The 27,474-nt window shown below is 62.3% G+C and overlaps 2 protein-coding genes across 2 annotated transcripts in view; both read left to right on the forward strand.

Moving 5' to 3' along the window:
• Positions 1–696: 696 nt before the first annotated feature.
• LOC121661203 (vasoactive intestinal polypeptide receptor 1-like) lies at positions 697–11,314 on the forward strand. Its single transcript, XM_042021117.1, has 13 exons — positions 697–989; positions 2,787–2,892; positions 5,680–5,787; positions 6,751–6,860; positions 7,045–7,142; positions 7,595–7,727; positions 8,323–8,476; positions 8,983–9,043; positions 9,497–9,563; positions 9,668–9,759; positions 9,954–10,083; positions 10,350–10,391; positions 10,575–11,314. Exons 1-13 carry the CDS (start codon positions 921–923, stop codon positions 10,665–10,667), a joined length of 1,263 nt encoding a protein of 420 aa, XP_041877051.1. The 5' UTR covers positions 697–920; the 3' UTR covers positions 10,668–11,314.
• Positions 11,315–17,109: 5,795 nt separating this feature from the next.
• Positions 17,110–27,474, forward strand: part of SCN4A (sodium voltage-gated channel alpha subunit 4) — a 41,654-nt gene continuing 31,289 nt past the window's right edge. Inside the window, exons 1-5 of the mRNA XM_042021120.1 lie at positions 17,110–17,288; positions 24,883–25,181; positions 25,470–25,588; positions 26,535–26,624; positions 27,265–27,393. Of these exons, the coding sequence (XP_041877054.1) occupies positions 17,138–17,288; positions 24,883–25,181; positions 25,470–25,588; positions 26,535–26,624; positions 27,265–27,393 (788 nt within the window). The 5' untranslated portion in view covers positions 17,110–17,137. The remainder of the gene's footprint in view (positions 17,289–24,882; positions 25,182–25,469; positions 25,589–26,534; positions 26,625–27,264; positions 27,394–27,474) is intronic.

Below are 27,474 nucleotides of genomic sequence, written 5' to 3' on the forward strand. Positions count from 1 at the left end.
ACCGCTCCCGGTGTTCCCTGCTCTGTGTCCATCCCAGGTTGTTCCTGGGGTCCCCCAAACCCTGCTCTGCTCTGGCACCGACCGCACCCGGCACCCACCAAAACCCCAAAATCATGACCCCAAACCCAGAGCTGGGCAGAGCTGGGGTCGTTTTGCGGAGCGGGTGGGGCTGTCACACCCCCACAGCCCATCCCAGGACTTTCTGGGCAAGGGGGAGTTTTGGGGAGGGGTTCGGGGGTGTCCCCGGAGGAGGGGCAGGGTGGGCACGGGGACACGGCTGCGACAGGGACGCAGCGCTGCCGGTCACCCTGGGGCCAGCGGATCCGCGCTGGGCAGGGCTGGAAGGAGCGTCCCTGTCCCCGCCTGGGCACGGATGTGACCCTTGGCACCCCTCACCCCATCCCGGCTGCGCCCCCACCTCCCACAGCCTTTCTCCAGCGCTTTTCCAGCCCGGCCGCACCCAGGGAGCCGGGAAGGGCTCGGTGTCCCCGCTGTGCGTGCCCCGGGGCCCAGCCGCGGGTCCCGTGTCGCCGGTGGGTGCGGGGGGCAGAGCCAGCCTGGGGGGCAGTGCCAGCCTGGGGGGCAGGACCAGCCTGGGGGTCCCTCCCGAGCTGCTCCATCCAACCCCGGCGTGGGGAGGGGAGCGGAGGGAGGAGCTCCAGATCCCAGATCCCAAATCCCGGAGCGGTGACATCCCGGCTCGCGGACAGCCCCGGCAGGGGGGGACAGCGGCAGGGGACAGCCACACCCGGGCGGCACCGAGAGCCGCGGCAGGGAAGGGTCCTGAGGGCCACGGGGCAGGGCTGGGGAGGGAAGGGGGAGAGGGGAGGAAGGTGCTGGGGCACCCCCAGGTCACGCAGGAGGAGCCGGGCTGTCCCCAACCCCTCGGGGACACAGCCGGGACCGCTCTGGGTGCAGCCATGGCGGGTCCCTGGCAGCCCCCCCGGCCCCGCTCGCTGCTGCTCCTGCTGCTCCTCCCCACGCTGCAGGTGAGTGGCCCTGGGGAGAACGCGGGGACAGGGCGGGGGGACCGCCAGCGCCAGCCACCCCAGGGCCCGGGAGCGGTGACGGATCCTCCTGCCCAGGGTGGGAGCTGCCCATCCCATCCCATCCCATCCCATCCCATCTCATCCCATCCCATCCCATCCCATCCCATCCCATCCCATCCCATCCCACCCATCCCATCCCATCCCATCCCATCCCATCCCATCCCATCCCATCTGTTGTGCTCCCGACCCGGGGGACGCCCCGAGCCCCCCCTGGGCACTTTCCCACAGCTCCTGGGGACAATGAGGTGCCAAGGGTGGTGCTGGGACCCCGCAGGACCGGGCAGCGCTCAGGGCAGAGGTCCCAGGGGTTCAGATCCCAGGGGTGATCCCGTGGGAACGGATCCTCCATCCCACACCACTCCCAGGTCCTGCACCCCTCGGAGGAGCCCAAACTCCCTGGGGAGCATCCACAGGCACAAGGATTGGGGTGGCAGGGGATGCAGGGCACAGGGACAGCCGTGGGTGTTCCCCATCCTGGGACAGAGCCGTGGGAACGGCTGGCACCAAATCCCTGCGGGAATGGGGGGGACATGGGGGTGGGTGTGCTGCCAGAGTGAGGGAAACACCCCTGAACCCAGGCTGCTCCAGGGGAAGGGGGGAAAGGGAAGGGAAAAGGGAAAAGGGAAAAGGGAAAAGGGAAAAGGGACAAGGGAAAAGGGAAAAGGGAAAGGGAAAGGAAAAGGAAAAGGAAAAGGAAAAGGCTGGGCTGTGGGAGCACTGGAGGCTTGGAGGGTTTTAGAGGAGACCGATGGCATCAGGCCCCTTCTGGGGGGAAACTGAGGCACAGCAGGAACTCTCTGCCCTGCAGGGAGCTCGGAAGGAGCCCTGCACATTCCCTGCTCCTGCTCCAGCATCCAGGCCCTGCTGCCATAAACAGCAAGTCAAACCCAGCAGCTCTGCAGCCAAAAGGGGCTGAGACCCCTCTGCCCCATCCGGGTCCTCCATCACTGGCAGGAATTCCTGGGCCTTCCCGGTGCTGTGCCCGGAGCCATCCCCAAAATGCCTTTTCCAGGCTGGAAATTCCCTTGGAATCTTGTGTTCAGCAGGAAAAGGAAACAAAATCTCCTGGGGGAGGTGAAGGGACCCTAAGGAGTGGCTGCAGAGCCAGGACAGGGCAGGGCAGGGCTCAGCCAAGGGATGCTCCATGTTCCACGCTCCTCTCCCTTGGGAAGTTCATGGATCCACCCTCATCCCTCTGTTTCTCCAGCTTTTACATCTCTGCTGCCTCACCTAAAACAATTGGCACCCCAGTCCCAGGTCTGGGCCCCAAATCCCTGGCCCAGACATCCTGAATCTGGATGGTGCAGCCCCCACTGCATCGCCCTGGGCAGGGATGCTTGGGAATGGACACGGGTGGGAATAGGCTCGGGAATAGGCTCAGATCCTCAGGAATTGGCACTCAGAATTCCTGGCCTGCTCTCAGTTCAGCCTCAGTCTCCCATTCTCCAGCTGGGAGCTGAGGAGGCAAATCCCAAAGTGGCGATTCCCAGACAATCCAATCCCTGCACACTGAGCCACCACAGCTCTCACATTTTTGGGATCCGGACGTTCTCCCTGGTGTTCCCATCACCAGAACTGGGAATGCGGGGTTTGCCATGCCCGCATCCCACTGGGATAGCGGGAGGTGCCGGTGCCCATGGCGGGGGGATGGAATGGGATGGGATTTGGGGTCCCTTCCAACCCAACCCATCCCACAGCTCCGTGATTGTCCTGGCTGCCCTTTCCCCCTCTCCCAAGGTGCGAGGGACTCATCCCGACTGCTCCGTCGTCCTCCACTTCCAGAAGCGAGAAGCGGAATGTCTGGAGAGGATCCGGAGCGAGAGCCAAACCCCTGGGCAGGAAGGTGAGGCTGAGCCTGGGATCAGCTCCCTCGGGAGCAGGGAGGAATTCCTGAGGGGTCCCTGGAGGGTGATCCATGGCAGGGGATTGCAGAGCACGAATGGATGAGGAAAAGCAGGGATTTCCAGGAAAACGGAGAGCAGCACCAAGGCAAAGGTCAAGGAGAATTCCTGGAGAGCCCCAGAAATGCTGCTGGAATGGGATAGGGGGGATTGAGCAGCAGGGACTCAGTCCTGGTGGATTCAGGGAATCAGGGAATGGTTTGGGTTGGGAGGGACCTCAAAGCCCCTCCAGTGCCAGCCCTGCCCTGGCAGGGACACCTCCCACTGTCCCAGGCTGCTCCCAGCCCCAATGTCCAGCCTGGCCTGGGACACTGCCAGGGATCCAGGGGCAGCCCCAGCTGCTCTGGGCACCCTGGGCCAGGGCCTGCCCACCCTCCCAGGGAACAATTCCTTCCCAATATCCCATCCATCCCTGCCCTCTGGCACTGGGATCCATTCCCTGTGTCCTGTCCCTCCATCCCTTGTCCCCAGTCCCTCTCCAGCTCTCCTGGAGCCCCTTTAGGCCCTGCAAGGGGCTCTGAGGTTTCTCACCCGCACAGGGAGGGATTCATGGAATATGGCAGTGCTGGAGCCCCCTCCACCCCCACATGCCAGGGCTGTGGCCACCAGCACCAGGGTCACTCCATGGTGTCACCATCCCACACCTGCTCCCCTTCCTAATTCAGGAAATTTTACTGCCGAACATTTTCTGAGCAACTCCATTTTCCCATGTCTGGGGTTTTCAATTCACCAATTCACCCACTGAAAACCCAATTTTCAAGTGCTGCTTTTGGATATCCTTTCTTCAATTGCGTCTCAATTTCCATCCAAAAGCAGAATGGCCCAAAAATCCCGGGCAAAAATTGTCACCTGGAGAATAAGGAATGCGTCATTCCAGGGGCTTCATCTCACAGCAATGGAAAAATTAAGCAATAAATGCAGAAGAAGGTGCGTAATTGCTGAAGTAACTCTGCAGAGATGTCATTCATCCTTCAGCTTAGCAGGGAAAAGCCAAAGTGATTGGAAAAGGTCCGTTCTGCAGCCCGGATTGTGCCAGCCAAGGGGAAGAAATCTCACTGCAGGAAAATATCCGAGAAGCAGGAATGCAGAATTAAAATCTGGATTCAATCCTGGGCTTCCTGCTGCCCCCCTGCCCACCCGAGCTGCATCCACCCCTTTCCCTGCCTGTGCCAGCGTGGGGAGCGTGACCCGAGGATGGGCTCAGATCCCATGGACAGGGTGGGAGGAGGGCTCTAGGATCTCCTTATTCCTGCCCAATATCCCACCCATCCCTGCCCTCTGGCACTGGGATCCATTCCCTGGGTCCTGTCCCTCCAGGCCTTGTCCCCAGTCCCTCTGCAGCTCTCCTGGAGCCCCTTTAGGCCCTGCAAGGGGCTCAGAGCTCTCCCTGGAGCTTCTCCTCTCCAGGTGAGCACCTCCAGCTCTCCCAGCCTTTCCTCATGGCAGAGCTCTGCCATTCCCTGCACCTTTTCCATGGCCTCCTCTGGGCTGTGGGGGCTACAAATTCCAGAGGAGGCTCTGGAGATGCTCCAAAGGCTCCTCTGGAGCCAGGCTGGGAGCACTGGGGGTGTCCACCTGGAGAGGAGAAGCTCCAGGGAGAGCTCAGAGCCCCTTGCAGGGCCTAAAGGGGCTCCAGGAGAGCTGCAGAGGGACTGGGGACAAGGCATGGAGGGACAGGACACAGGGAATGGATCCCAGTGCCAGAGGGCAGGGCTGGATGGGATATTGGGCAGGAATTGTTCCCTGGGAGGGTGGGCAGGCCCTGGCACAGGGTGCCCAGAGCAGCTGGGGCTGCCCCTGCATCCCTGGCAGTGCCCAGGCCAGGCTGGACACTGGGGCTGGGAGCAGCCTGGGACAGTGGGAGGTGTCCCTGCCAGGGCAGGGCTGGCACTGGAGGGGCTTTGAGGTCCCTCTGACCCAACCCATTCCAGGATTCCCTGATTCCACAATCCCAAGAAAAGAAGTGACCGCTCTCAGTGATGATCCCAATCTCTGCTCACTTCCCTGATTCTCCAGAGCAAAAATTAATCCCCACCTTGGCACCGTGGACGCAAATCCCTCCCTGCCTGGACTGACACCCCCAGGCTGAAATCAGAGGAAACTCAGGGGCCTTGTCCAGTTCCACATTCCGTGGCTGGGAATGGGTGAGCTCCGGCTGGATAATGTGGATCTGCCAGGTCCAGAGCTGTGCTGGGACAGGAGCTGGCCTGGGATGGGATGTCCTTGTCACAGATTCATCCAGGCCCCGAGTCTGCCTGGCCGTGCTCATTCCCAAGAAAACTGGAGAGTGATTTAAACAGGAAATCGGTGCTGGAGAGGGAAGCAAAAGCTGCTTAAGCTGATCACTCACAGAGAGCCTTGCACGGCTCTCTCCTGTCCGTGGGGACGCGTCCCGAGCTGAGCTGAGCCTCCAGGTGCAAAAACCCAGCATAAATCTGCGTTATTTTAGGAGCCACGGGCAAATCCAGCCCAGCCCATACCCGGGGTATTCCCACGGGAGCTCGGTCGGACGCAGCCCCGGGAAACGCCGGGTCCGGGGCTAAGAGGGGGTCCCAGCGGCGGGGGAGGAGGTTCCCGGGGCCGGAGCCGGGATGGTCCCGGTTCCCGCGGGGCTCGGCCCGGCCCCGGATCGGGGGATGGTCCCGGTTGCAGCCGCGCGGGGCCGGGGCTGCGGGGTCACCCGCACGTCCCCTCCCGGTGTCACCAGCTGTCCCCTCCCTCCCCCCCAGGCTGCCCGACGGAGTGGGACGGGGTGAGCTGCTGGCCCGCCCTGCCCCTCGGCCAGTCCCGAGCTGTCGCCTGTCCTGACATCCTGCACGTCTTCAAGAATTCCAAAGGTCTGAATCCAGCCGGGATCGCTCCTCCCGCGGGACCCACCCACCCTGCCTGGGACCCCTGTGCCACCCCAGCCCTGACCCCGCAGCTCCTGCCCCTCCAGAATAAATGTCCTTGGAGCAAACTGCAGTCCAGGCAGGGGCTGGGAAAAGCAGAGAACCAGGGAGCTGCCGCAGCAGGACCCAAATCCTTCCATCCCTGTGTGGGTGGAGCCCGCGGGGACCTCACCCTCCATCCTGGTGACACCGGGACAGTCCGCAAATCCTTTGATCACTCTGTGGGAGGACCTCACCCTCCATCCCGGTGACGCCAGGACGGTTCCCTTGCTGCTTGGTGCCCTCCTGTCCTACGCACCATCCCAGGGCTCCTGAGCTGCCTCCACCCCTCTTGGTGGAGACCCCATCCAGAGCACCCGAGCGCTGCCGCAGTCTCCGAGCGCTTCCTCGGAGAAAGAAATTACTCCTGTAATTTGGAAAATGTTGGAAAATGTTTGCTTTGGGGTAGGAACAGCTCGGGAGAGGCTCGATGGGGCCCTCACAGGATGAATGAGCAATTTTATAGCCTCAGTTCCCAATTCCCTCCCACTGCAGGGATCCGTGCTTGTTTTCACACCCTGCCCGAAGTGTTCCTGTCAGCTCCAGGCACGGGGCCAGAGGGGGTGATGGGATCCAGGAGGGATGGGGTAGAGATGGGATCTGGATGGATCGGGCAGTGATGGGACCCAGGAGGGAGTGATGGGGTCTGGGAGGGATGGGGCAGCAGTGGGATCCAGGAGGAGCAATGGGATCTGGGAAGGACGGGGCAGTGATGGGACCAAGGAGGGAGTGATGGGATCCAGTGGGGGTGGGCCAGCCGGGCTACTCGGGTTCCACGCTGCTGTCCCAGTCTGTCCCAGGCCGGGCACTTTGGGGATGTCACCAGAGGTGACACCCTCGGCTCCCCTGAGGTCCCTCCCTGTCCTGCAGGGCTGATCCAGAGGAACTGCACCGAGTGGGGATGGAGCCTCCCCAGCCCCCCCTACCACAGCGCCTGCCGGCTGGAGACCCTCAGCAGCAACAACAACACCGAGGTCACGGCACGTGGGACCCCTGGGGCTGCGGGGAGCTGTCCCCACGTTCCCCTTCCCCACACGGAGATGCTCCCAGGGTTATCCCATTTGGCCTCATCCTTGGGGGGCAAGGGCTGTCACCTCCCTGCTTGTGCCACACCAGCCCTTCCCAGTCGGTGTCCCCTCACTCCGCTGGTGCTGTCCCTTCCAGAGAGGCCACTTTGTCACCATGAAGGTGCTCTACACCTGCGGCTACTCCACGTCGCTGGCAGCGCTGCTCCTGGCCATCGGCATCTTCTCCTGCTTCGGGTAGGGCTGGGAGCTGCTCCAGCTCCAGGGGCTGGAGGGACACGGGATAAATCCCCACAGGGGTGGCTGCCCTCGGCCTGTCCCCTCCCGGAGCAGCCAGGATCCATCCCTGCCGACAGGACCACCGGGAAGGCAGGAGAGGAACGGCAGCGTTGTCCTTCTCTGGTGGCGCAGACCAAACCCTCGGGTGGCCCTGTCGAGTTCTGGGTTTGCAGATCTCCCTGTGCTGCAGATTTGGGCTCTCCAGAGGTTTCTGGGATGTTCCCCTTGTCCCTGAGCAGCCCCAAGCACAGCACAGCCCCGTCCTTCCTGGTTTTAGAGCAGGAAAACTTCTCCAGGGCTTTGTGACCATCACCAGCAGTGACCCCTGGGCTGGGCTCTGGCCAGGGAAGGAGACACCAAAGCACCGTCTCTGCCCCTGCTCGGGCACAGCCCATCCCTCCCTCCTGCAGGAAACTGCACTGCACCAGGAATTCCATCCACATCCACTTCTTCACCTCCTTTATCCTGCGGGCCACCGCCGTGTTCATCAAGGACGGCGTCCTCTTCTCGGATGAGTCCATCGACCACTGCACGATGTCCACGGTAAATCCCAAACCACAGCCTGGGAACGGGGCAGGGAGAGCAGCAGGAGCTCATGGGAAGGGGTTGGTGGGGCTCGGGGTGGATTTTATATGGAAGAGGAGAGAGAGAGGCTCTGAGGTGGAGGAAATCCTGCCGTGGGGAGGTTCAGCATTTCTGCATTTCTGTCTGCGCAGGGAACAGGTTCTGTCCCCAAAGCTGCCCCTGGCCTCAGGCTGAGTGTCCCCAGTGGTGTCCCCAGTGGGGCCAAAGCTCAGCACAACCCCAGCAGCACCAGGTACTGCTCAGATTTGGGGTTTTCAATCAAAACAGGAACCCCTGAGTGAGGATACGACACCGAGAGCACCACGGACACAACCACGGGGTTCTTAAAGGTCCCACAAAACCAGCCCGTGGTCACCTGCCCGTGGGGCACAGGCAGAGCAGAACCTGGTGCAGATGGTGTGAGGGACTGGGGCAGAGTCCCTGGGGCTGTACTGAAGGGTCATCACTGAAAGGTCATCACAGGTGTCCTCAGGAGGGGCATGGGGAGGGTGACACCCCCTGTGTCCCAGCACAGGCTCTGTGCACCCTGAGCGTCCCCCTCCTCCCCTGGCAGGTGACCTGCAAAGCAGCCATCGCCTTCTTCCAGTACTCAGTGCTGGCCAACTTCTACTGGCTGCTGGTGGAGGGGCTGTACCTGCAGACGCTGCTGCTGCTCACCTTCACCTGCGACAGGAGCTACACCTGGGGCTACGTCCTCGTTGGCTGGGGTGGGCGTGGGGACACCCCGGACACCCCCGGCACATCCACGGGCAGGAACCACCTGGGAATGGCCAGATCCAAGACCCACCTGGCCAGAAGTCACCAGCCTGAGGTCCCATGGGCTGCTCCCAGCACGGCCCCACCCCAGCATGTCCCTGGCTGGCCTTGGTGGGCACCCACCCACTCCTGCCAGCCCCTGGAGCTGCTGGGGAAGCGTGGCCTGATCCAGGACAGGTCCTCCCTTCATCCCACACCCAGCCGGGGCTGGGAACACCCATGCCAGGCGCTGGGTGGGTGTGAGAGCACACGGGGGCAGGAGGGTGGCCGGGAGGTGACACAGACACAGCGCCATCAGTGGCACCATTTCCTTCTCCTGGAGAAGGTGGGAAGGTTGTCACCTTCCTGCCACATCCAGAACTGACCTGGACAGGTCTGTTTCTGGGGACAGAGGGGTGGCACAGGGACCCCCCAGAGCACTGGAGGGACCATCCCTGCCTGTGTCCTGTCCTTGCAGGTGTCCCCATGGTCACAGTCGGGGTGTGGGTGATCACCAGGCTCCAGTACGACAACCACGGGTAAGAGCAGCTGCCCTCGGCCCTCTCCAGGCCACTTCAGCCCTCTCCAGGCCACCTCGGCCCTCTCCAGGCCACCTCAGCCCTCTCCAGGCCACCTCGGCCCACTCCAGGCCACTTCAGCCCTCTCCAGGCCACCTCAGCCCTCTCCAGGCCACTTCGGCCCTCTCCAGGCCACCTCGGCCCTCTCCAGGCCACCTTGGCCCTCTCCAGGCCACCTCAGCCCTCTCCAGGCCACCTTGGCCACGTGTCCCAGTCCAAGTCCTGGGGGTCAACCTTTGGCTCAGGAGGGGAGGACGGGGCCAGCACTTTATGGAAATGTTATTTCTGTTCTCTGCTGGGTCCCGGGGCAAGAGGGGTGCAAAGGGGGCAGGGGGCTGGCCAAAGAGGTGGCAGAGGGACAGCTGGGCCACACAGGTCCCAGTGGGTGCCAGAGCCACCTCTCCTGTCCCGTAGGTGCTGGGATGACTACTCCAGCCCGTACTGGTGGGTGATCAAGGCTCCCATCCTCCTGGCCATATTTGTGAGTGTGTTCCCCGCGAGTCCCAGCCCCGAGCCAGGGGTCCCACAGGGCCGGGGGCCCAGCCAGGGGCTGTGCAGAGCCTGAGACGTGGCTTCCCGGGCCAGGTGAACTTCCTCATCTTCCTCAACGTCACCAGGATGTTGGCACAGAAGATCCGGTGCCCAGACCTCAGCAAAACCCACAAGCAGCAGTACCTGTAAGGGGCAGGGCTGTGCCCACCCGGGGTCTGGGCTCCCAGGCCAGAGGGACCCTCCTGGGAGGAGCACAGAGGACAATCTTGCAGCCTCCAAGGCCTGCCTTGCACACAGAACCCACTTGGGGTTAAGACCAAGATTTTGGGGAGGCCTGGTGGGGCAGCAGGAGCACCCAGACCCCTCTCACCCCCCACAGGAGGTTGACCAAGTCCACGCTGCTCCTCATCCCCCTCTTCGGGGTGCACTACGTGGTGTTCGCGCTCTTCCCCGAGCACGTGGGCGTGGACGCCCGGCTCTACTTCGAGCTGGTGCTCGGCTCCTACCAGGTGAGGTGGGCAGGGGAAGCCCCCATGCTCCCACCCCAAACCCCAGCAGGAGCCCCGGGGACGTGGGGCTTTGGCCCCTTTTGGGAGAGGGTGTCCCCCAACCCCTGGGGCAGGGCACAAGGGCTGGGCCTGGAGAAGCTGGCACTGATTTCCTCTGCCCTGGGGTGGGTCGGAGCTGTGGGAGGAGGTAAAGGCAGGGGGGAGATGAGCACAGAGGGGTCTGGCCCCTTCCTCTGGGTGAAAACTGCTCCTCCTCTCCTCTCCAGGGCTTCCTGGTGGCTCTGCTCTACTGTTTCCTCAACGGGGAGGTGAGTGCGTGTGTCCCCCCCCAAGCCCCGGGCACCACGGCGGGCACAGGGACATGCCGAGGGTGCCCCAAAGCCACACATGGGCACAGGGACACTTCCCCTGCCCCCCTGCCCCCCCAGCCCCCTCGGCTGGGTGCTGCCCGGTGTCCCTGGGTGCCAGCACGGCCCATGGCATTGGTGCAGGTCCAGGCTGAGATCAGGAGGAACTGGGGCAAGTGGCAAAGGTCCATGGAGAGCAACGTCTTCAACCTGGCCACCCAGGACTTCACAGCGTGACTGGCACGGCACTCCAGGAGAGTGGAGCTGCTGGAGGTGCAGCTCCATGGCTGTGGTCCCAGAAAGACCCAAACCCCCTGATTTTGGCAGTTCTGGGTCTGGCACCCTCAGAGGGTGGTGAGAACAGCCATGGGAGAGGCTCTGCCCGCTCAGTGCTGGTGGATCTGGCACCCTGTGGTGGCATCTCACCCACCCGGAGCTCTCCTTGCTTCGGGGCAGAGTTTCGGGCAAAGGGAAGGGAAGTTCTCCACTTTTCTGGGTAGGAGACACAAAACCCCTTTTTTGAAGGACAGCTGGTGGGTTTTGCTTGCACTGGAAGGGAGATGAGCTGCCCCGACACTGAAGGGATTCACTGATGGATATTTTCCCCCTTCCTTGCTTTACAAAATCATTTCCCTGCTGGGAAGAGTCCTAAACACAGCCAGGAGCCACCCTGGGGATGGGGGAAGGATATGGAGAGAGGCAAAACCCCACAGCTCCACAGGAGCCCCCAGTGGCCTCAGTTCCTCCCCGCGTCCCTCCCTCCCGTGTCTGATTGAGCTGGAGCTGTTCCCTTGCCATGAGAGCTCTCCCAGCCCTTGAGGAATGGGACTCCCCTGGCTTCCCTGGGGTTCATTTTCCAGGGATAGGAAGGGTTTTGCCAATAAAATCTCATTCTCAAGTCCCGCCTCACTTTTCAGAGGGTTGGTTTTCTCCACAAACCCGGAGAATTTGGGACTGGGGGTGCTGCAGGATGGAAATCCTGCCCATGGTGGAATGCCTGGAAGTAGCTCCCAGGCAATCTCTGCTCTTGCCCTGCCTGGTGAAGCTCACAGGGAGGAGATGGAGGAGGAAGGTGAGGAAGAGCCCCACGAGCTGTCCCAGAGGTCCTGGGGTACCCTGTCCCCTCTGGGCCAGCACTGCCACCACCACCCCCCAGCCTGGCCCTGTTCCCTCACTGTGAACATCCTTCGTCCTCCCAGACTGAGCTCCTGCCCTGGCAAACGGCGCCTCCAGGAGTGAGAGAGGCCCCAGATGCCCTTTTCCCAAACTTCCTGGCCTCTCCCATGCTCCCGAGACCGGAGCCACCCGATCCCGGCCTCGCTTCTCACTCTGCCTGGGCTGTCATTTCTCCGTGGTGCCACGTGTCCTTCCCTAAATAAACCCCACTCGCTGGCCCCTGTCCAGACTGCAGGATCTCCAGAGATCCCATCTGGGAGGGCACTGAGAGGGGAACGGAGCCCCAGAGCTGCTTTGGGGTGAGATGGGAGATGTTCCATTAGAAAACCCTCCAGAGCCAGCACATCCTGAACCACTGGGAACCCTCCAGAGGAGCTCAGGAGCTGTCAAATAAATCCCCATCTGCAGCCAGGAAGGGACCTCAGGTGAACAGAACCTCTCTCCATCATCAGTGATGATGGCATGATTGGCAGGGATGGGGCAGCAGCGGGTTGAGCCAGGCCGGGGGATGCTCACTGGGAACATCTGCTTCCATAGGACTTCGAAAAACTCTGGATTTGCACCTATTACCAGCTGCAAAGGGGCTTCCGGGGTGATAAATGACCCCAAAGGACCCTCTGGGGTTTGCTGGGCTCTGAACCCCATGGCCTCCATGCAGGACAGGAGCCCAGTGTGGGTCCAGGAGGGGACTGGGAATCACCCTCAGAATGCAGGGAAGGTTTTCCAAAGGCTCTTCAGCTGCAAAAGGTCATGGAAAGGGATCTTAAAGGGTTGGAAAAGACCTAAAAGCTCATGGGCAGGGACACCTCCCACTGCCCCAGGCTGCTCCAAGCCCCAATGTCCAGCCTGGCCTGGGACACTGCCAGGGATCCAGGGGCAGCCCCAGCTGCTCTGGGCACCCTGTGCCAGGGCCTGCCCACCCTCCCAGGGAGGAATTTCTTCCAAAGATCCTCACGATCTTAGGGATTTTTCCCAACGGAACCGATCCTGAGGCTGTGTTTGGGAGGGCTGAGCCCGGGCACAGCAGGGTCGCTTTCCCGCATCCCTTCTCCAGCGTGGCCGGCAGTGCCACAGCCCGGCAGCCCCATCACCCACGAGGTCCCCGCGGGGCCAGAGCGGTGTCTGGGGACGGGGGTGTTGTGCCTGGAGCCGGAGGGTGGCACTGCGGCCCCTCCACAGCGGCGACAGCGGCCCGGGGTGGCAGCGCTGGAGCGCGGTGTCCCCGCGGAGCGCGCCGGGCACAGCGGGGGCACCCCGGGGTGACAGCGACCACTGACCCCCGGCCCCGAGAGCCCCAGCGAGTGAGGTAAGGGTCACACTGCTCTGGCCACTCGGGAAGAGCTGGGACAGCCCGGCCAGGTGCGGGTTAACCAGCGATGGGAACGGGAGTGGGGCCGGGGGCTGGGAGCGCCGCGCCTGATGCCGCTGTCCGTGCCCGCATTCCCCGCTCCTCCGGAGCTGCCAGGGCTCCCTGCCTGGGCGCACAGGGTGCCCTGGGCTTCCGTCTACGCCTTCATCCCACTCCGGGATGGTCCCGCCTTCGCAGCTCGGGGAATTCGCCCTCCCCGTGTCCCAGCACAGCGGGAGCTCCCACCTTTCCCTGTGCGGGCAGCTCCGCCTGTGCCCAGGGACCCGCAGAGCCCCGGGGACGCTGCCAGTCCCACGGCGGGGACAGTGCTGGCAGCGCAGGAGAGCTGCAGAGGGACTGGGGACAAGGCATGGAGGGACAGGACACAGGGAATGGCTTCCCAGTGCCAGAGGGCAGGGCTGGATGGGATATTGGGCAGGAATTGTTCCCTGGGAGGGTGGGCTGGCCCTGGCACAGGGTGCCCAGAGCAGCTGGGGCTGCCCCTGGATCCCTGGCAGTGTCCAAGGCCAGGCTGGACACTGGGGCTGGGAGCAGCCTGGGGCAGTGGAAGGTGTCCCTGCCAGGGCAGGGCTGGCACTGGGTGGGCTTTAAGGTCCCTTCCAACCAAATCCATTCCATGACCCTGTGGTGGATCCAGCACCGCAAGCCAGGGCACCCCAAACCACCCACAGTCCCCAAGGTTGGACCAAGCATTGCCCTGATCCCACCCTGGAAACACAAGGACACATTTTTCCCACCCGGATCAGTGCTGTCGGTACCTCTGGATACTCCAAGCTCCCATTCCCGTTGGGATTCAGTTGGTTTTGCCGACAGAACTGTGCCCCTGTGCCCTGCTGGGGACCCCGGGTGTCCCCACCATCCACAGGGCAGGAGCCACATCCCAGGGGTTCCACCCTCACTCCAGGCTTGCTTTTAGTCTGCGAAAAGCAAAAATGGATCTGCACAGCTTGAAAAGTCCTCCCGTGGTGAGTGGGCTGGGCTTGGGGCAGCTGCTGGGAGCCACCAAACATCCCCTGAATTCCCTTGTGACCAACAGAGGGAGTGGAAATCCCCGCAGCCACAGCAGGAGGGTGTCCCTGTCCCTGTCCCCGTCCCTGTCCTTGTCCCCAACCCTGCCCCTTTCCCTGTCCCCATCCCTGTCCCTGTCCCTGCCCCTGTTCCCGTCCCTGTCCCTGTCCCCGTCCCCATCCCTGTCCCTGTCCCTGCTGTCCCCCCAGCCAAGCCTGCTGGCCCGGGATGCGCAGGGAATGCTCCGTGCCCAGGGATCGTGGCTGTTCTGCTGCTGAGCCCCCAGCGGGCTCCCAGTGCCAGCCCTGTCCCACAGCCGCCCCTGGGAGCTGATCCCGGCTATTCCCTCCCTCCTTCCCTCGGCTTTATCCCTCCGAGCCTGCTCAGGGCTCCAAGCCAGCCAGAAGAGCCCTGATTTTGAACTGAAGAAATCCAAATTATGCCTCCCAAAGAACACCTTTGGAATCCCTGCACGGAGCGAATCCTGCACCAGTTTTCCCTGGAGAGCTGAAACAGCTCCGGCTCTGCCTCATTCCCACAGCCTCACACAGGAAAGGAAAATCACGGAGGGAGAAGCAGAATCAATCCAAGGAACTTCACTTCCCAGGTCCCCGGGTGTCAGGGCTGCGGGCCCAGCCATGGCTGGATGGATTGTGGAGGATGTGGGGAGGACAGGGGCGAGGGGCTGAGCGGGGCAGGGGATTCCCATGGGATTCCAGACTGGGAAGGGCAGGGCCTGCAGCTCCACTGAAGCCACCCCAGCACTGGGAAGCTCCTCCGGGGTGTTTTGGGGCTGGAAAAGCAGAAATTATTCCCAGAGACAGTGGTTTTGGGGAGGTGACAAACCCCTCTGGCCAGGCTGAGTGTTGGGGTGGCTGCTGCACCCCAAACACGGCCCCGAGCACCCCAAAAGGGGTGACCCTGCAAGCTGGGTGCCCCTCCAGCCTCTCCTCCCGACCCTGGGTGCACCCCGAGCACCCTACCAACCCCAGAAGTGCCTGGGCTTGGCAGGAGCATCCAAAGGCCCTGTCAGGAAGGGCAAAAGGGGGGACAAATCCCTTCTTCTGTGTCACCCCAGTTCTGGCTCACGGGGGTCCCCGTGGGCAGGACATGTGAGGGACAGGGCCCTCGGACGCTCCGGGGATGTTCTGGTGCAGGAGGGTGGGCGGGGGGACAAAGAAGTGACAGTCACCCCTGGTTTGCCAGCGAGGGGAGGAGCGTGGCTGCTCCCGGGTGCTGAACAATGGCAATGCCGCTCCCGCAGAGCCACGGGCTCGGGGACAGAGGTGGCAGCGACCGTGGCACCGAGTGCCCCCCGCCCTCGCAGTTGTCCCCTGCTCTTTGCAGTCGCCTGTCACCGACGGGGAGGCGCTGGCCAAGGTCGCTCCCACCTCCCCTCCACCTCCCCGCGTCCCACGGGCGCCACAGCCAGCCCAGAGCCACCTCCACACCTGGGACACCGCGCTGTGCCCGGGCGGGCGCGGGGCAGGGGGGTCCCCGCGGGCAGGAGCCGGGGCCGGGGGCGATGGGGCCGCGGGGGCTCCGGGCCCGGCAGAGCCGTGATTGGCGCGGCGGGGGACGAATGCCACGGCTGAGACGGGCCAGGCTACCTGAAGGACCCCGCATGTCCTCAGGTTTCACTCATGACCATCTGACAGCAGCAGCAGCTGCGCTGCCAACTCGCCGAGCCAAAGCCTCCAGGAGCCGAAGGAGAGGGAAATTCGGGCCCTAAACGGTCTCTCCGTGGGAATTCGCACTCTCCACCCAACAGTAAGTACTGGGGTCAGCCCTGGGCTGCTGCCAGGGCCCCCGGGCAGGGGCTGCAGGGTCTTGGTGTCCCCAGGTTTGTCGTTACCGCTGTGCCTGGAGTGGCACTGGCAGTGTCCGGGGGTTTGCGGTCCGAGTGCTGGAGGTGGATGGGACCAGGGCAGACCCAGCTGTCTCTGGGGGTGTTTAGGGCTGGAGGCACCTGCTGGACCCCCCTGCATGGAAAACTGTCCGGGACAGGGGAGAAAGTCCCCACAAGGCTGCAGGCAGAGCACGGGGACGAGGGTGGCAGCAGCTAGTGGGCCCGTGGTGGCCACAGAGCTGTGTCAGGGTGAGAGGGGACAGTCGGGGACGTGACGGGCAGTGGGTTCCCGAGCCACCTTCCCCGCTGCAGTAAAGGAGCCACAGGCAGGGCTCACAAGTCGCAAGGCTCCTTTCTCCTGGCTTCTCCTCCTGGAGGTCTAAATATAAACCCCGGCCTGGGCAAGCCAAGGTTGCAGGAAAGGTCTGCGGGTACTCCCAGTGTCTCCTTTCGGGAAGGGCCCTGTCCCTGCAGAGCCCCCGTCCCCCGTGGGGCAGCGGGGAGGGACCCCCAGGGCAGAGGGGGGGGATGGGACCCCTGTGCCGTGCGGGAATGTCGAGGATGGGGTGGCAGGGAACGGGAGGCTGTTCCCACACCGGGCTGCGGGTGCACAGGCACAGCCAAAGGGTGCCAGGGTGAGCCCAGGGTGGGGTTCAGGGCTCAGATCCTCCCCATGGGAACCAGGCAGCGCCAGGATGAGCCCAGGGTGGGGTTCAGGGCTGGATCCCCCGTGGGAATCAGGCAGTGCCAGGCTGGGGTTCAGACCGGGTTTTTGGGTGCTGCATCCCCCCTGTGCCAGCTCCCATCACTCACTGCACGGGCAGGGCCTGCTGTGCACACCCAGAGCTGTTTTGGGGATTATCCAGGGGCACTCAGCCCCCATTCCCCCCATTCCCCCCATTCCCCCCATTCCCTTATCCCGCACTCCCGGGCCGGTGCGGAGCTGCAGAGGGAAGTTTGCCGAGGAGCACAAGCATTTCCTGCCCTGCCCGCACGGGCACTGCTGGAGCTGTCAGGGATCCGCCTGCGGCAGGCGGGGGATGGAACTGCGGCTACGAGCGAGGAACAACAATTCCATAAAGCCCTGGGGACAGCAGGACATCCCCGTCAGTCCCGTTATCCCGGCGAGATCCTGGGTGGGCTGATGCAGTGCTGGAACTGCCTCCCCTGGTCCTTTCCAGGAAAAATGCAGGATTTATAATGGTTTGAGGGGGAAGGAGCCTATTTACAGGAGCTGATTAACGAGCACCAAGTCCCGCCTTGTCTCTGCTGTGCTAATATTTAAATAGCATTTTCTATTTTCTGATGCGTGCAGAAGGGTCCAGTTCAGGCAAAGGGCTCAGTGGAGTCCCTTGGGCAGCTCCAGCTGCACTCGGGGAAGTTTGCTGGATCTGGGCTAGGAGAGCGAGCGGCAGAGCCCTGAGGAGACGCCCAGGACCGCTTCTGTTCGCAGCAGGTTGGACTCACGAGGTTCTGTTTGCAGCAGGTTGGATTAATGAGGTGCAGGGGAGAAAGGGGGAGAAGGTGGGGGATGCTTCCAGGAGTTGTGAGGGAGAAGATCCCAGTTTAGCTCCGGAGCGAGCAGAGGATGCTCAGCCACCACGCCTGTGCCTGTGCCGCTGCCCCCCTCCTGGGATTCATAAATCCCTGGGAACATCCTGTCTTCGGGTCCCCCTTCTGCATTTCCAGGTGGAACTGAGTGAGATCCCTTGGGATGTGAGGCTCAGCATCTGGGACAGCTCCAGGTGCCCCGTGCCGGTCCTGGTGTTCAGGTGTCCGGTCCAGGGAATTGGGATCCAGAGGCTACCGTGGGAAAAGGGGCATCCTCAGGCCCCGGGAAGCTGCAGGACTCCCAATATTGCAAATCCCACGGGAGCAGCAGCAGCTCCTGGTGCTGTGTTGGGGATTCCTGCGGGAGCTGCTGTCGCTCCTGGAATCCCCCGGCGGTGGGGGCACCGCTGCCCCCCGTGCCCCCCGAGCCTGGCGGGCTGCGGGGGCCCAGCAGGTCACTCCAGCCCCACGCCATCCTCCCCTCCCCCACGCTGTCCCCTCGCTGTCCCCTCGCTGTCCCCTCGCTGCCTTCCCGGCACGGCTCAGATCTTTTCCGAGCCTGACATGGGAGCTGCTGGCAGGGAGGAGCCGCAGCTCTGGATGACACCCGAGTGCAGGGTGGGCAGGGGGCAAGCGCAGGGTCCCCACTTTAACCCTTCCCTGGCTGCTCAAGCCTCCAGCACTGCCAACCCCCCCCCAAAATAACCCCAAGCCGCCACCCAGGCCGGTGTCCCCTTTCCAGCAACGCCCTGTCCCGCAGCCGGGACAGCAGCAGTGGGGCTGGGGTGGCATCCCCGGCTCCAGGCGGGAACGGGTCAGTGCGTGGCTGCAGGATGGTGCAACCTCCTATTTCCATCTGCGGCCGGGGAGAGTATCCCAGGATTTCACAGCTCCCGGCTGTGTGTGCCACCCCCGCCCTGAGCACAGCAGGTACAGCCTCGGGGCACCGAGTCCAGAGAACTCCCGGGCAGCAGCGACCCGGGAACTGTCGGGAATTCATTCCCGCGTGGGTTTGGTGCCGGTGCTGGATTTTTGGGGTTGGTGTCCCTGGAGGGGCTGATGCCCCCTTGGAGGTTCAGCACGGAGGATTTGGCTCTCCAAAGGATGATGGGCTGGGCGAGTCTTTGCAAGGAGGGAGCAGCACCGGTTCTGGCAGGTGCAGAGCACCCAAAGCAGCGCAGAGCCCAGGGAAGGTGCTGCTGAAACGGGACACAGGGAACTGTGCATCCACCCTGTGCCATGGAAATCCCCCAGAGCTGGCACAGCTGCTGGCTGTCCTCGTCCCAGAGAGCTGCCCGAGGCTGGAGCGGGTTGGCTGCTGCCAGGAAAAGGCTGGAGAGCACTGGGAGGTCTCCCCTCTGCTCGAGATGGGAAAAGAGCAGCAGAGCAGCATCGTTCCGTCGGCAGGGAATTCATTCTCCGTGTGCTTAAAACCATGGGATCAGGGAATGGGTTGGGTTGGAAGGACCTTAAAGCCCATCCCATTCCATGGGCAGGGACATCTTCCCTTTCCATCCCTTCCTGTGCCATTTAAGAGCTCAGGACTTCCATCCCTGGAGAAATTGCAGTCCCTTAATTCCACGCTGTAACTCCGCTATAAAAACCATCTGGAAAGATGCAGGAAATGTCCAGAATTTTCTTTTACACACAGATGGCTCTCAGGACACTGCTGGGGGATGCTGGAATTCCACCACCACGGTGCTTCTGGAGGCTCACTGGGTTTTTGGGCTGCTTTAAAGGCAGAGGGAGGGTGAGCACTGTCCCAGGCTGCTCCAAGCCCCAATGTCCAGCCTGGCCTGGGGCACTGCCAGGGATCCAGGGGCAGCCCCAGCTGCTCTGGGCACCCTGTGCCAGGGCCTGCCCACCCTCCCAGGGAACAATTCCTGCCCGATATCCCATCCAGCCCTGCCCGCTGGCACTGGGAAGCCATTCCCTGTGTCCCGCCCCTGTTCCCATTCCCTCTCCAGCCCACGCAGCCACCCCAGCCCCGCTGTGCTGCTGCCCTGGGTGACCCGTGGGTGACACACAGTGGCCTCGGCTGGGGGCCTGTGGTGGCACCTGAGGAGCAGGAGCTGCTGCAGCACCTCAGCGTCCCTGCTCAGCTGGGAAAAGGCTCCCAGCAGTGCTGGGCCGGCTCTGGAATAATTTCCCAAGGGCTTCCAGCAGACATCCCTTTGGCTGGGCGGGGGGTGGATTCCAGGCGGCCCCGGGGTGACGGATGCGCTCGGAAACATCCCACATTCCTGCTGGCACTCTCGGCTCGGGCCACGCTGCAGGCAGAGCGACAACCCCCGCCCAGAGCCGGGTGAAGAGCCACGGTGGTGGCAGGACCCAGCACTGGGGACGTGTCACCCACGGGAGCCACCGCTGTGAGAGGGGTCTGAGCCACGCAGCCCCGAGCGCTTAAAAACCTCTGGAATTCAAAGGATGATGCTGGAAAATGAAAAATTAATTTTTTTTCTCACTTTCTCAGTCTTCTGAGCCCACCACTATCTTAAAATGGGGTGGGAAAAGGCTTGGGGATGACTTAATTTCCTTAATGGTGTTGTTTTCTTGTGAAAATCACCTCCCTCTGCCTTTAAAGCAGCCCAAAAACCCAGCGAGCCTCCAGAAGCACCGTGGTGGTGGAATTCCAGCATCCCTCAGCAGTGTCCTGAGAGCCATCTGTGTGTAAAAGGAAATTCTGGACATTTCCTGCATCTTTCCAGATGGTTTTTGTAGCGGAGTTACAGCGTGGAATTAAGGGACCGCAATTTCTCCAGGGATGGAAGCCCTGAGCTCTTAAATGGCACGGGAAGGGATGGAAATTTGTTTATAAAACGGTTGATTTTGTCTGGCACGACTGAGGGTGTTTATCCGAGTTCCTGAGAGAAATTCCCACAATCCTGAAAGTTCCAAAGCCCTGTCCCGCCCCTGGGAAACCGCAGGACCCGAGGTGAATCTGCCCCACCTGCAGGATTGAAGTGAAGTTCCCCACCTCCTGTGGATAAAAAAATCCATTTCATGTCAGATTTTTTCAATCTTCTCCCTTTTTTTCCTAAAACTTGTGGGAAATACAGTAAGAACTAAACAAACAAACACCTCATAGGGCTTTTTTGGGCTGTGGCATCCCCAGGGCCATTCCAGGAGGGTTTTCTGCAGCCCTCAGGCTTCCCAGCGCAGCTCCTGTCACCTGCAGGCTCCTGGTGCCCTGACCACACCAAGTGCCCGGGTTTGGAGCAAATTTGTGTTTTCCTGGCAGCCTAATCCATGGAATTTGGGGGTTTTAAAAGCCTTTTTAATGCATGCAGGGGTGGAGAGGGGTTTTCATGGACACACAGCAGGGTTGGGAGAGCACGACCCATGGAATGGCTCAGGGATCTTAGAACCATGGAATGGTTTGGGTCGGAAGGGACCTTAAAAACCATTTAATTCCACCCCCCTGCCATGGGCAGGGACACCTCCCACTGCCCCAGGCTGCTCCCAGCCCCAATGTCCAGCCTGGCCTGGGCACTGCCAGGGATCCAGGGGCAGCCCCAGCTGCTCTGGGCACCCTGGGCCAGGGCCTCAGCACCCTCCCAGGGAACAATTCCTGCCCAATCTCCCACCCATCCCTGCCCTCTGGCACTGGGATCCATTCCCTGTGTCCTGTCCCTCCAGGCCTTGTCCCCAGTCCCTCTGCAGCTCTCCTGGAGCCCCTTTAGGCCCTGCAAGGGGCTCGAAGCTCTCCCTGGAGCTTCTCCAGGTGAACACTCCAGAGGGGCTCCAGCCCTGGAGCAGCTCCGTGGCCTCCTCTGGACCCATCCCAGCAGCTCCACATCCCTGTGATGTCGGGATGGATGCAGAATCCCCCCTCCCTTGCCCTGCTGCCCCGGGAACGCAGCCCGGGACAGGACCGGGAGGCGCAGCTGCTGCCAGCAGAGCGGGGATGTGCAGGGGAGGGGATGCTGTCCCTGGCAGCGCTGGGGACAACCCCGAGCTCCCAGGCTGAGCAGTGACTCAGTCCCAAACCCTGCGGGCCCAGCCGGGCCCCGCTGCCCCTCCCTGCCCCGCCCGGTGCCCTGCTGGGCACAGTCGGGGTGCCGAGGAGGGGTTTTCCTGCGGGCATCAGCCCTGGGCGCTGCTGGGGTGGCAGCGGTGCCTCGGGGAGGTTCTGGGAGCACGGAGGGGGTGCTGCGGGGTTGAGCTGGGCCGCTTTGGGCCGCGGCTGTGCCAGGCTCTGGTTTCCTGAGCGCTGAGCTCACACAGCTCCAGAGCGAGCCCAGCCCCGTGCCCGCCTGGCACCGCCTGTCCCCTTGGCCGCCCTGGTCACACGAGTGCCTTGTCCCACTAATCCCCGCCGCAGGGGCCCCGGCCTGGCTCTGCTGCTCCCGCTGAGTGAAGCTCATTTACACCTGCTCGGGGCCGTGCCGGGGTTTTCTCTCTCGGGCTCGTGTCCGGGTTGGTCTCTCCGGCTTTTTTTCCAGAGTGTCTCAAGAGGATGAACTTTTCAGGGCAGGTTTGCAGGTGAACCACCTCCGAGCAGCTCCTTGAGCTGGGTTTGGACGGTCAGGGCATCCCACTGCTGTTCCCGATACCCGCGGGGCTGGGATCTCCCAGAAGCAGCCTCTGCTCTTGGGACACCCCAGATGTGCTCGTCCTCACCAGCCCAGCCCTGAGTGCGCTGAGGGAAGAGCTGCATCGCTCTGGGCTGGGTCCGAGGGAAACCCCAGGGTTGCAGATGCTCCCCCAGAGCACAGGAGACTCCAGGTTTGCAGCTGATCTCCCAGGAAATGCCTTGGGGAGGGAGAGGCTGGAGCCTGGGTCAGGCGGGTGGGGGCAGATCCCAACCCCCCTGTGTCCCCCAGAGCCAAGAACGTTCTTCCCCAGCCCACAGGAGGTTATTTTCGGGGCAGGAAGGAAGAGCCTGGATGGGGTGACTCAGACAGGACCTGCCGCCCTCTGTCCTGGTTATCCAGAACCCCTTACACCGCACCCCGGGGAGCTCCCAAACCAGCCCTGTTATTTTGGAGCCTGATTCCTTTGTGTGACCTCAGCGCAGCAAAAGTATCAGGGGGAACTGAATTTCTCTGCAAGTGCAGCCCAGGAGCTCCCGAGCCAGGAGCTGCTCCCAGTTCCCTGCTGGCAATTCCTGATGCAGGAACTGGGCAGGTGAGGTGTTCATCCAGGACATGCCACGGGCAGAGTGTCCCAAAGCCGCAGCTCACCTGTGTCACAGCAAAAGGAGCCATTCAGCTTAGCTGGGGGACCAGAATTTCAAAAGCAGTGATCGATTTCCCAGCAGGAAAGCTGATGGGGCAGGGATCTTCCCTAACCAGGGACTCTTGGAGGACTCAGGTCCTGGAGAGCCTGGCCAGAGCTCCAAGGGGCCTCGTGGGTGATTTGTGCCCAGGGCAGCACCTGTCACTGGGCCTGAGCTGCCTTTACCTATGGAGGCGCAAAGAGTTTGATCTGGGTTATTTATAGGAGCTGCTAAAAATGTGCCAGGATGTGCCAGGCCAGGGGCAGGGGCTGCTCCTCCTGTCCCCGTGGCCGGGGCTGGTGCCAGGGTGGGACCCTTCCCCTGGGCTGGTGGGACCCGGCCGTGTGCCCCACACTGTGCCCGCCCCCACTGTGCCCACCCGTGTGCCCCCCACTGTGCCCGCCCGCATTGCTGTGGGACTGGGCTCACTGGGGACAGAGGGCTGCTGGGCTGGGCCCCTCACAGAGCCTGGGCTTGGCTTTGGTTCCGAATTTGGGAAGCACCCAGAGATGCTGGTGGCTTCAGGACTGTGGTGTGTGGGATCTGCACATGGGATTGGTGCTGCTCCCTGGAGCCATCCCACCCTCTCTGCGTAGCCCCAAAGGGGTCAGAGCAGGACCAGGAGCTGCAAAAGACCCCAAAAAGCCACAAAGAATTCCCATGCCAGAGACAACAATCCCTTTGAGCCTCGCAGTGTGACCTCAGGCAGTGCTGCCCCACCGCAGCATCTCCCTCGGCGGTGCCAGCCCTGCTCCTGGCGCTGCCAGGCGCTGCTCCATCGGCCTGGGAGCGGCTCGGCGGCTCCAGCGCAGCGACAGGGAGAGGGGACACGGGCAGGAGCAGCGCTGGGGCTGCTCCTCCTGCTCCCGCCGGGACAGGAATGAGCAGAGTCACGGGGCTGCAGAAACCCGAGCCCGGCGCTGATCGCTGGTGGCAGCTGAGGCAGAGCCACCTCCGCCGGCGGGGACAGCACTGGGGGACCGGAGCGGCAGCACCGGGCGGGAGGGTCCAGGAAAACACGGACCCTGCAGCGAGGGTGGGACAGCAGCGCTGTGGCACGGCCCAGGGCACGGGCTGGTCCTGACAGCTCTGCAAATCCCCATCTCCAGAGAAACTGAGGCTGCCCAGAGCAGCGAGCTCCTGTGAGTCCTCAGAGCTGCCAGAGATGAGGCGGGAAGGGCCCCCATGGGCTCCGTGGGTGCTGCTGGAGCTGCTCCCTCTGGACTCGGTGATCCCGATGGATCCATTCCAGCTGGAGGTGCTCTGCGATCCCACGCACCAGCGCATTCCCGGTGGGATTTGGGGTGATACAGCCAGACACAGCCCTGGGCTTTCAGGCTTTTTTGAGCTCCCTGTCATCGAGTGCAAGGTCCCAGAGCTGCTCAAGTGGAGCAGGAACTGGGTGTGAGTCCAGAGTAACTCCATGAGAAGCAGCACTGGCGGCACCTCTGTTGCCCTGCCCGGGCATTTTCCCCACCCAGAGACACCTGGGGGCCAAAATTCCCTTTTCTTTGCTTTGATGAGGTCCCACCTCTGGGGTTCATCCCCCCCTCTGTGGGGGACCTGCTCCGGGCTCTGTTTTGCGGCAGTTCGGTCACAGGTTGGGCTGGAGCCGGACTCTGCTTTGCCGTGACGTGAATCAGTTTGTGCCATTAAATAACCCCGTTCAGCAGGGACAAAACTCTCCCTAAAACAGACAGAACCAGAGAATCCTTCAGGTTGGAAAAGCCCTCTGGGATCATCAAGCCCAACTGCTCTCCCAGCACTGCCAAGGCCACCGCTGACCCCTGTCCCCAGGTGCCACATCCACGCGGCTCTTAAACCCTTCCAGGGATGGGGACTCCACCCCTGCCCTGGGCAGCCTGTTCCAAAGTCTGGCCAACTTTTCCATGAATAAATTTTGCCAATCTCCAACCTAAACCTCCCCTGGCCCAGCCTGAGGCCGTTCCCTCTCCTCCTGTCCCTGTTCCCTGGCAGCAGAGCCCGACCCCCCCGGCTGCCCCCCTCCTGTCAGGGACTTGTGCAGAGCCACAAGGTCCCCCCTGAGCCTCCTTTGCTCCAGGCTGAGCCCCTTTCCCAGCTCCAAATGGGAATAGGGGTCTGGGAGGAGCAGGAACACACGGGGTGCCCCGTGATCCATGCGCGATAACCTTCCCTGCGAGCTCAGTACTTCAGCCACAAACCCATTCGCTAAAACCCCCCTGAGATCCTGCCACCAAATGCCACCAAATGCCCCCAAGATGTCCCTGGCTGGTATTTCAGCCCCTTGTCCCCGCAGGCTGGGCGCGGCTGGCCCAGAAGCAGAATGAGAGGATGGCCGGCCTGCCGCACATCCCGGGCCCCGAAAACCTGCGCCCCTTCACCCCGGCCTCACTGGCCGCCATCGAGCAGCGCATGGCCGAGGCCGAGGCGCTCCGGATAAAGCGGCAGCAGGTGGAGATGCCCGAGGAAGAGGAGGTCAAGCCCAGCAGTGACCTGGAAGCCGGCAAGAACCTGCCCCTCATCTATGGTGACCCACCCCTGGAGCTCATCGGGATCCCCCTGGAGGACCTGGACCCTTTCTACAAGGACAAGAAGGTAAAGGGGCAGAGCTTTGCCCATGGTAGGCCTGGCCTTAGGTGTAAGTCCCAAGCAAAAGACCCAAGCAGGACCTCCTGTGCTTTCCACTGTGCTCACCTGAGCCCATCCTGGTGATCCACCACCCCAGACTGCTGCGGTTGCTTCTCTTCCAAAGCAGAGAGCACCTCCAAGCCTTTGGAGCTCCAAACACGCAGCGAGATCTCCCCTCTGAAGGCAGCCCTTGGTCCGTGGTGTTTTGGGGGATGCAGAAGGACTAACCCAGCCCCTCCTCTCTTTTCTCCACAGACGTTCATAGTCCTCAACAAGGGCAAGTCCATCTTCCGCTTCTCGGCCACCCCTGCCCTCTACATGCTGGGGCCCTTCCACCCCATCCGCAGAGGAGCCATCAAAGTCCTCATCCATTCATATCCTTGATCTCCGGGATGCTGCTCCACGGCCAGGTCAAATCCTGGTGCTCAGAGTCCAAACAGCCCCAGGAGAGGGATGAGAGAAGGGGTCCATGGTGGTGTGGTGAGGAAACCTCCTGGGCCCCTACCACAGCCAGGACCTGCTGTCCAGTGCTCTAGTCTGAGGAGTAGGTGCTTGATGGGCACCTTGGTGGCACCAAGAGCTCGCTCTTGGTTGGAGAAGGGAGGAATCAGTTTGGATGGAGAAGGGAAGAAGCCCAAGCGGTGAAGCTTCCCAGGGAGAGGTTGAAGGGTTTTGAGGTCTGGGGAGACTTGGGAAGGAAGGGAAATGTTTATGGGTCAGGGGATCTGGTCCCACTGGGTGAGCAGGGCAGCTCCAAGGAGGCTTCGGGAGAGGGAAGCAGAAGAACCAGGACAGAGAGGGAAAGGCAGGAAAGGAGCCCAAGAGCACGAGGGGCACTGCAGAGTGGGTGGGAAGTGATCCCAGCAGAGCTCCGGTGGCACTGGGGGTTCGTGGCCAGGAGGGAGGAGGAAAAGAGGGAGGCTTTGTGGCAGAGGGGTCTCAGCCTAAGAGGTAGAGCTTTCTAGAAAGAGGTTGAAGGTTTCTGAGGTCTGGAGAGACTTGGACAGGAAGGGAAAGCTGTATCCCAAGGTGATGGAGAGGAAGGAGCACGGGGGGCAAAAAGGGAGGCAGAGCCAGCACCATGGAGCTGGGACGGGAAGCAGAAAGGAAGGGAAGGGGTCGGGACCATGCACGGGAGCAGAGAGGAAAAGAGGCAAGTGTGAGCACAGGACTGAGGCGGGAGAGCGGCAGGAGGGGCAGGGCAGGGTGAGGGACCACAGTGGCAGCCAGGACAAGAGGAGCAGGGACACTTGGCTTCCTGACCATAGAAAGGGGGGATCCAGGCACCATGCAGAGCATTTGTCCTTGACCAGGTTTTAAATTATTCAGCATGTTCATCATGATCACCATTTTAACCAACTGCGTGTTTATGACGCTGAGCAACCCCCCGGCATGGTCCAAGAACGTGGAGTGAGTCCTGAGACCTCCCCTGGCCATGGGGACAGCCCAGCCTGGCAATGTCCCCCACGAGGGACAAGACCAAGGCCGAGAGAGGGGGGTGGGGATGCAGGCACCCTTCAGAGCAGGAGAGGTGTCACTGGGCGGTGCTGGTGGCCCTCAGAACGGATGTCCACGCTCTGCACTGGGCATTGCAGAGTGAGAACGTTTCAGCTGCCCAAAATCTGGTGGGGTGCCCGTGTCAGGAGAGCCCTGAAGAGCAGGTTGGGCTGAGCTGGGCCAGCACTGACAGTGTGGAGAGGCTGAGCTGATCCACCTGTCCAGGGACCATGGACGACCCACAGGACCGGGGAAATCCATCATTTTCTGCCGTGGTTCTGCACATTCAGATCTCAGCAGGGCTTTACAGAGAGCGTGGGGGTGGTGGGACATCAGCAGGGACAGAGGTGTTGCAGCAGGGTCACCAGAGGGATTGGTACCTCGAGATGTCCCAACCCACCTTACGAGGTGAGGTGAAAACCTCTCCCAGTGCTGAAGCACCCCAAAAACCCACCAGCCCCCAAACTCAGCTCCTCAAGATATTCCCCCTGGGAGGGGTGGACAAAACCTTGGACCTGGGCGAGCGTCCCCCGAGTGACCAGTCCCGTTTCAGATACACTTTCACTGGGATCTACACCTTCGAGTCTCTCATCAAGATCCTGTCTAGAGGCTTCTGCATCGACGACTTCACATTCCTGCGTGACCCGTGGAACTGGCTGGACTTCATGGTCATCTCCATGGCGTGAGTCCGGTGGGATGGGGAGGACAGGAGGGAAATTTGGAGGAACGAGGAGTGTTCCTGGCAGAGCCCCTGGAGCCCTTC

The sequence above is a fragment of the Corvus kubaryi genome, unplaced genomic scaffold (assembly GCF_017639235.1).
Source record: "Corvus kubaryi isolate FWS band 111438036 unplaced genomic scaffold, C.kubaryi_AGA036_p1.0 37120, whole genome shotgun sequence".
In the NCBI taxonomy this organism is placed as follows: Eukaryota; Metazoa; Chordata; class Aves; order Passeriformes; family Corvidae; genus Corvus; species Corvus kubaryi.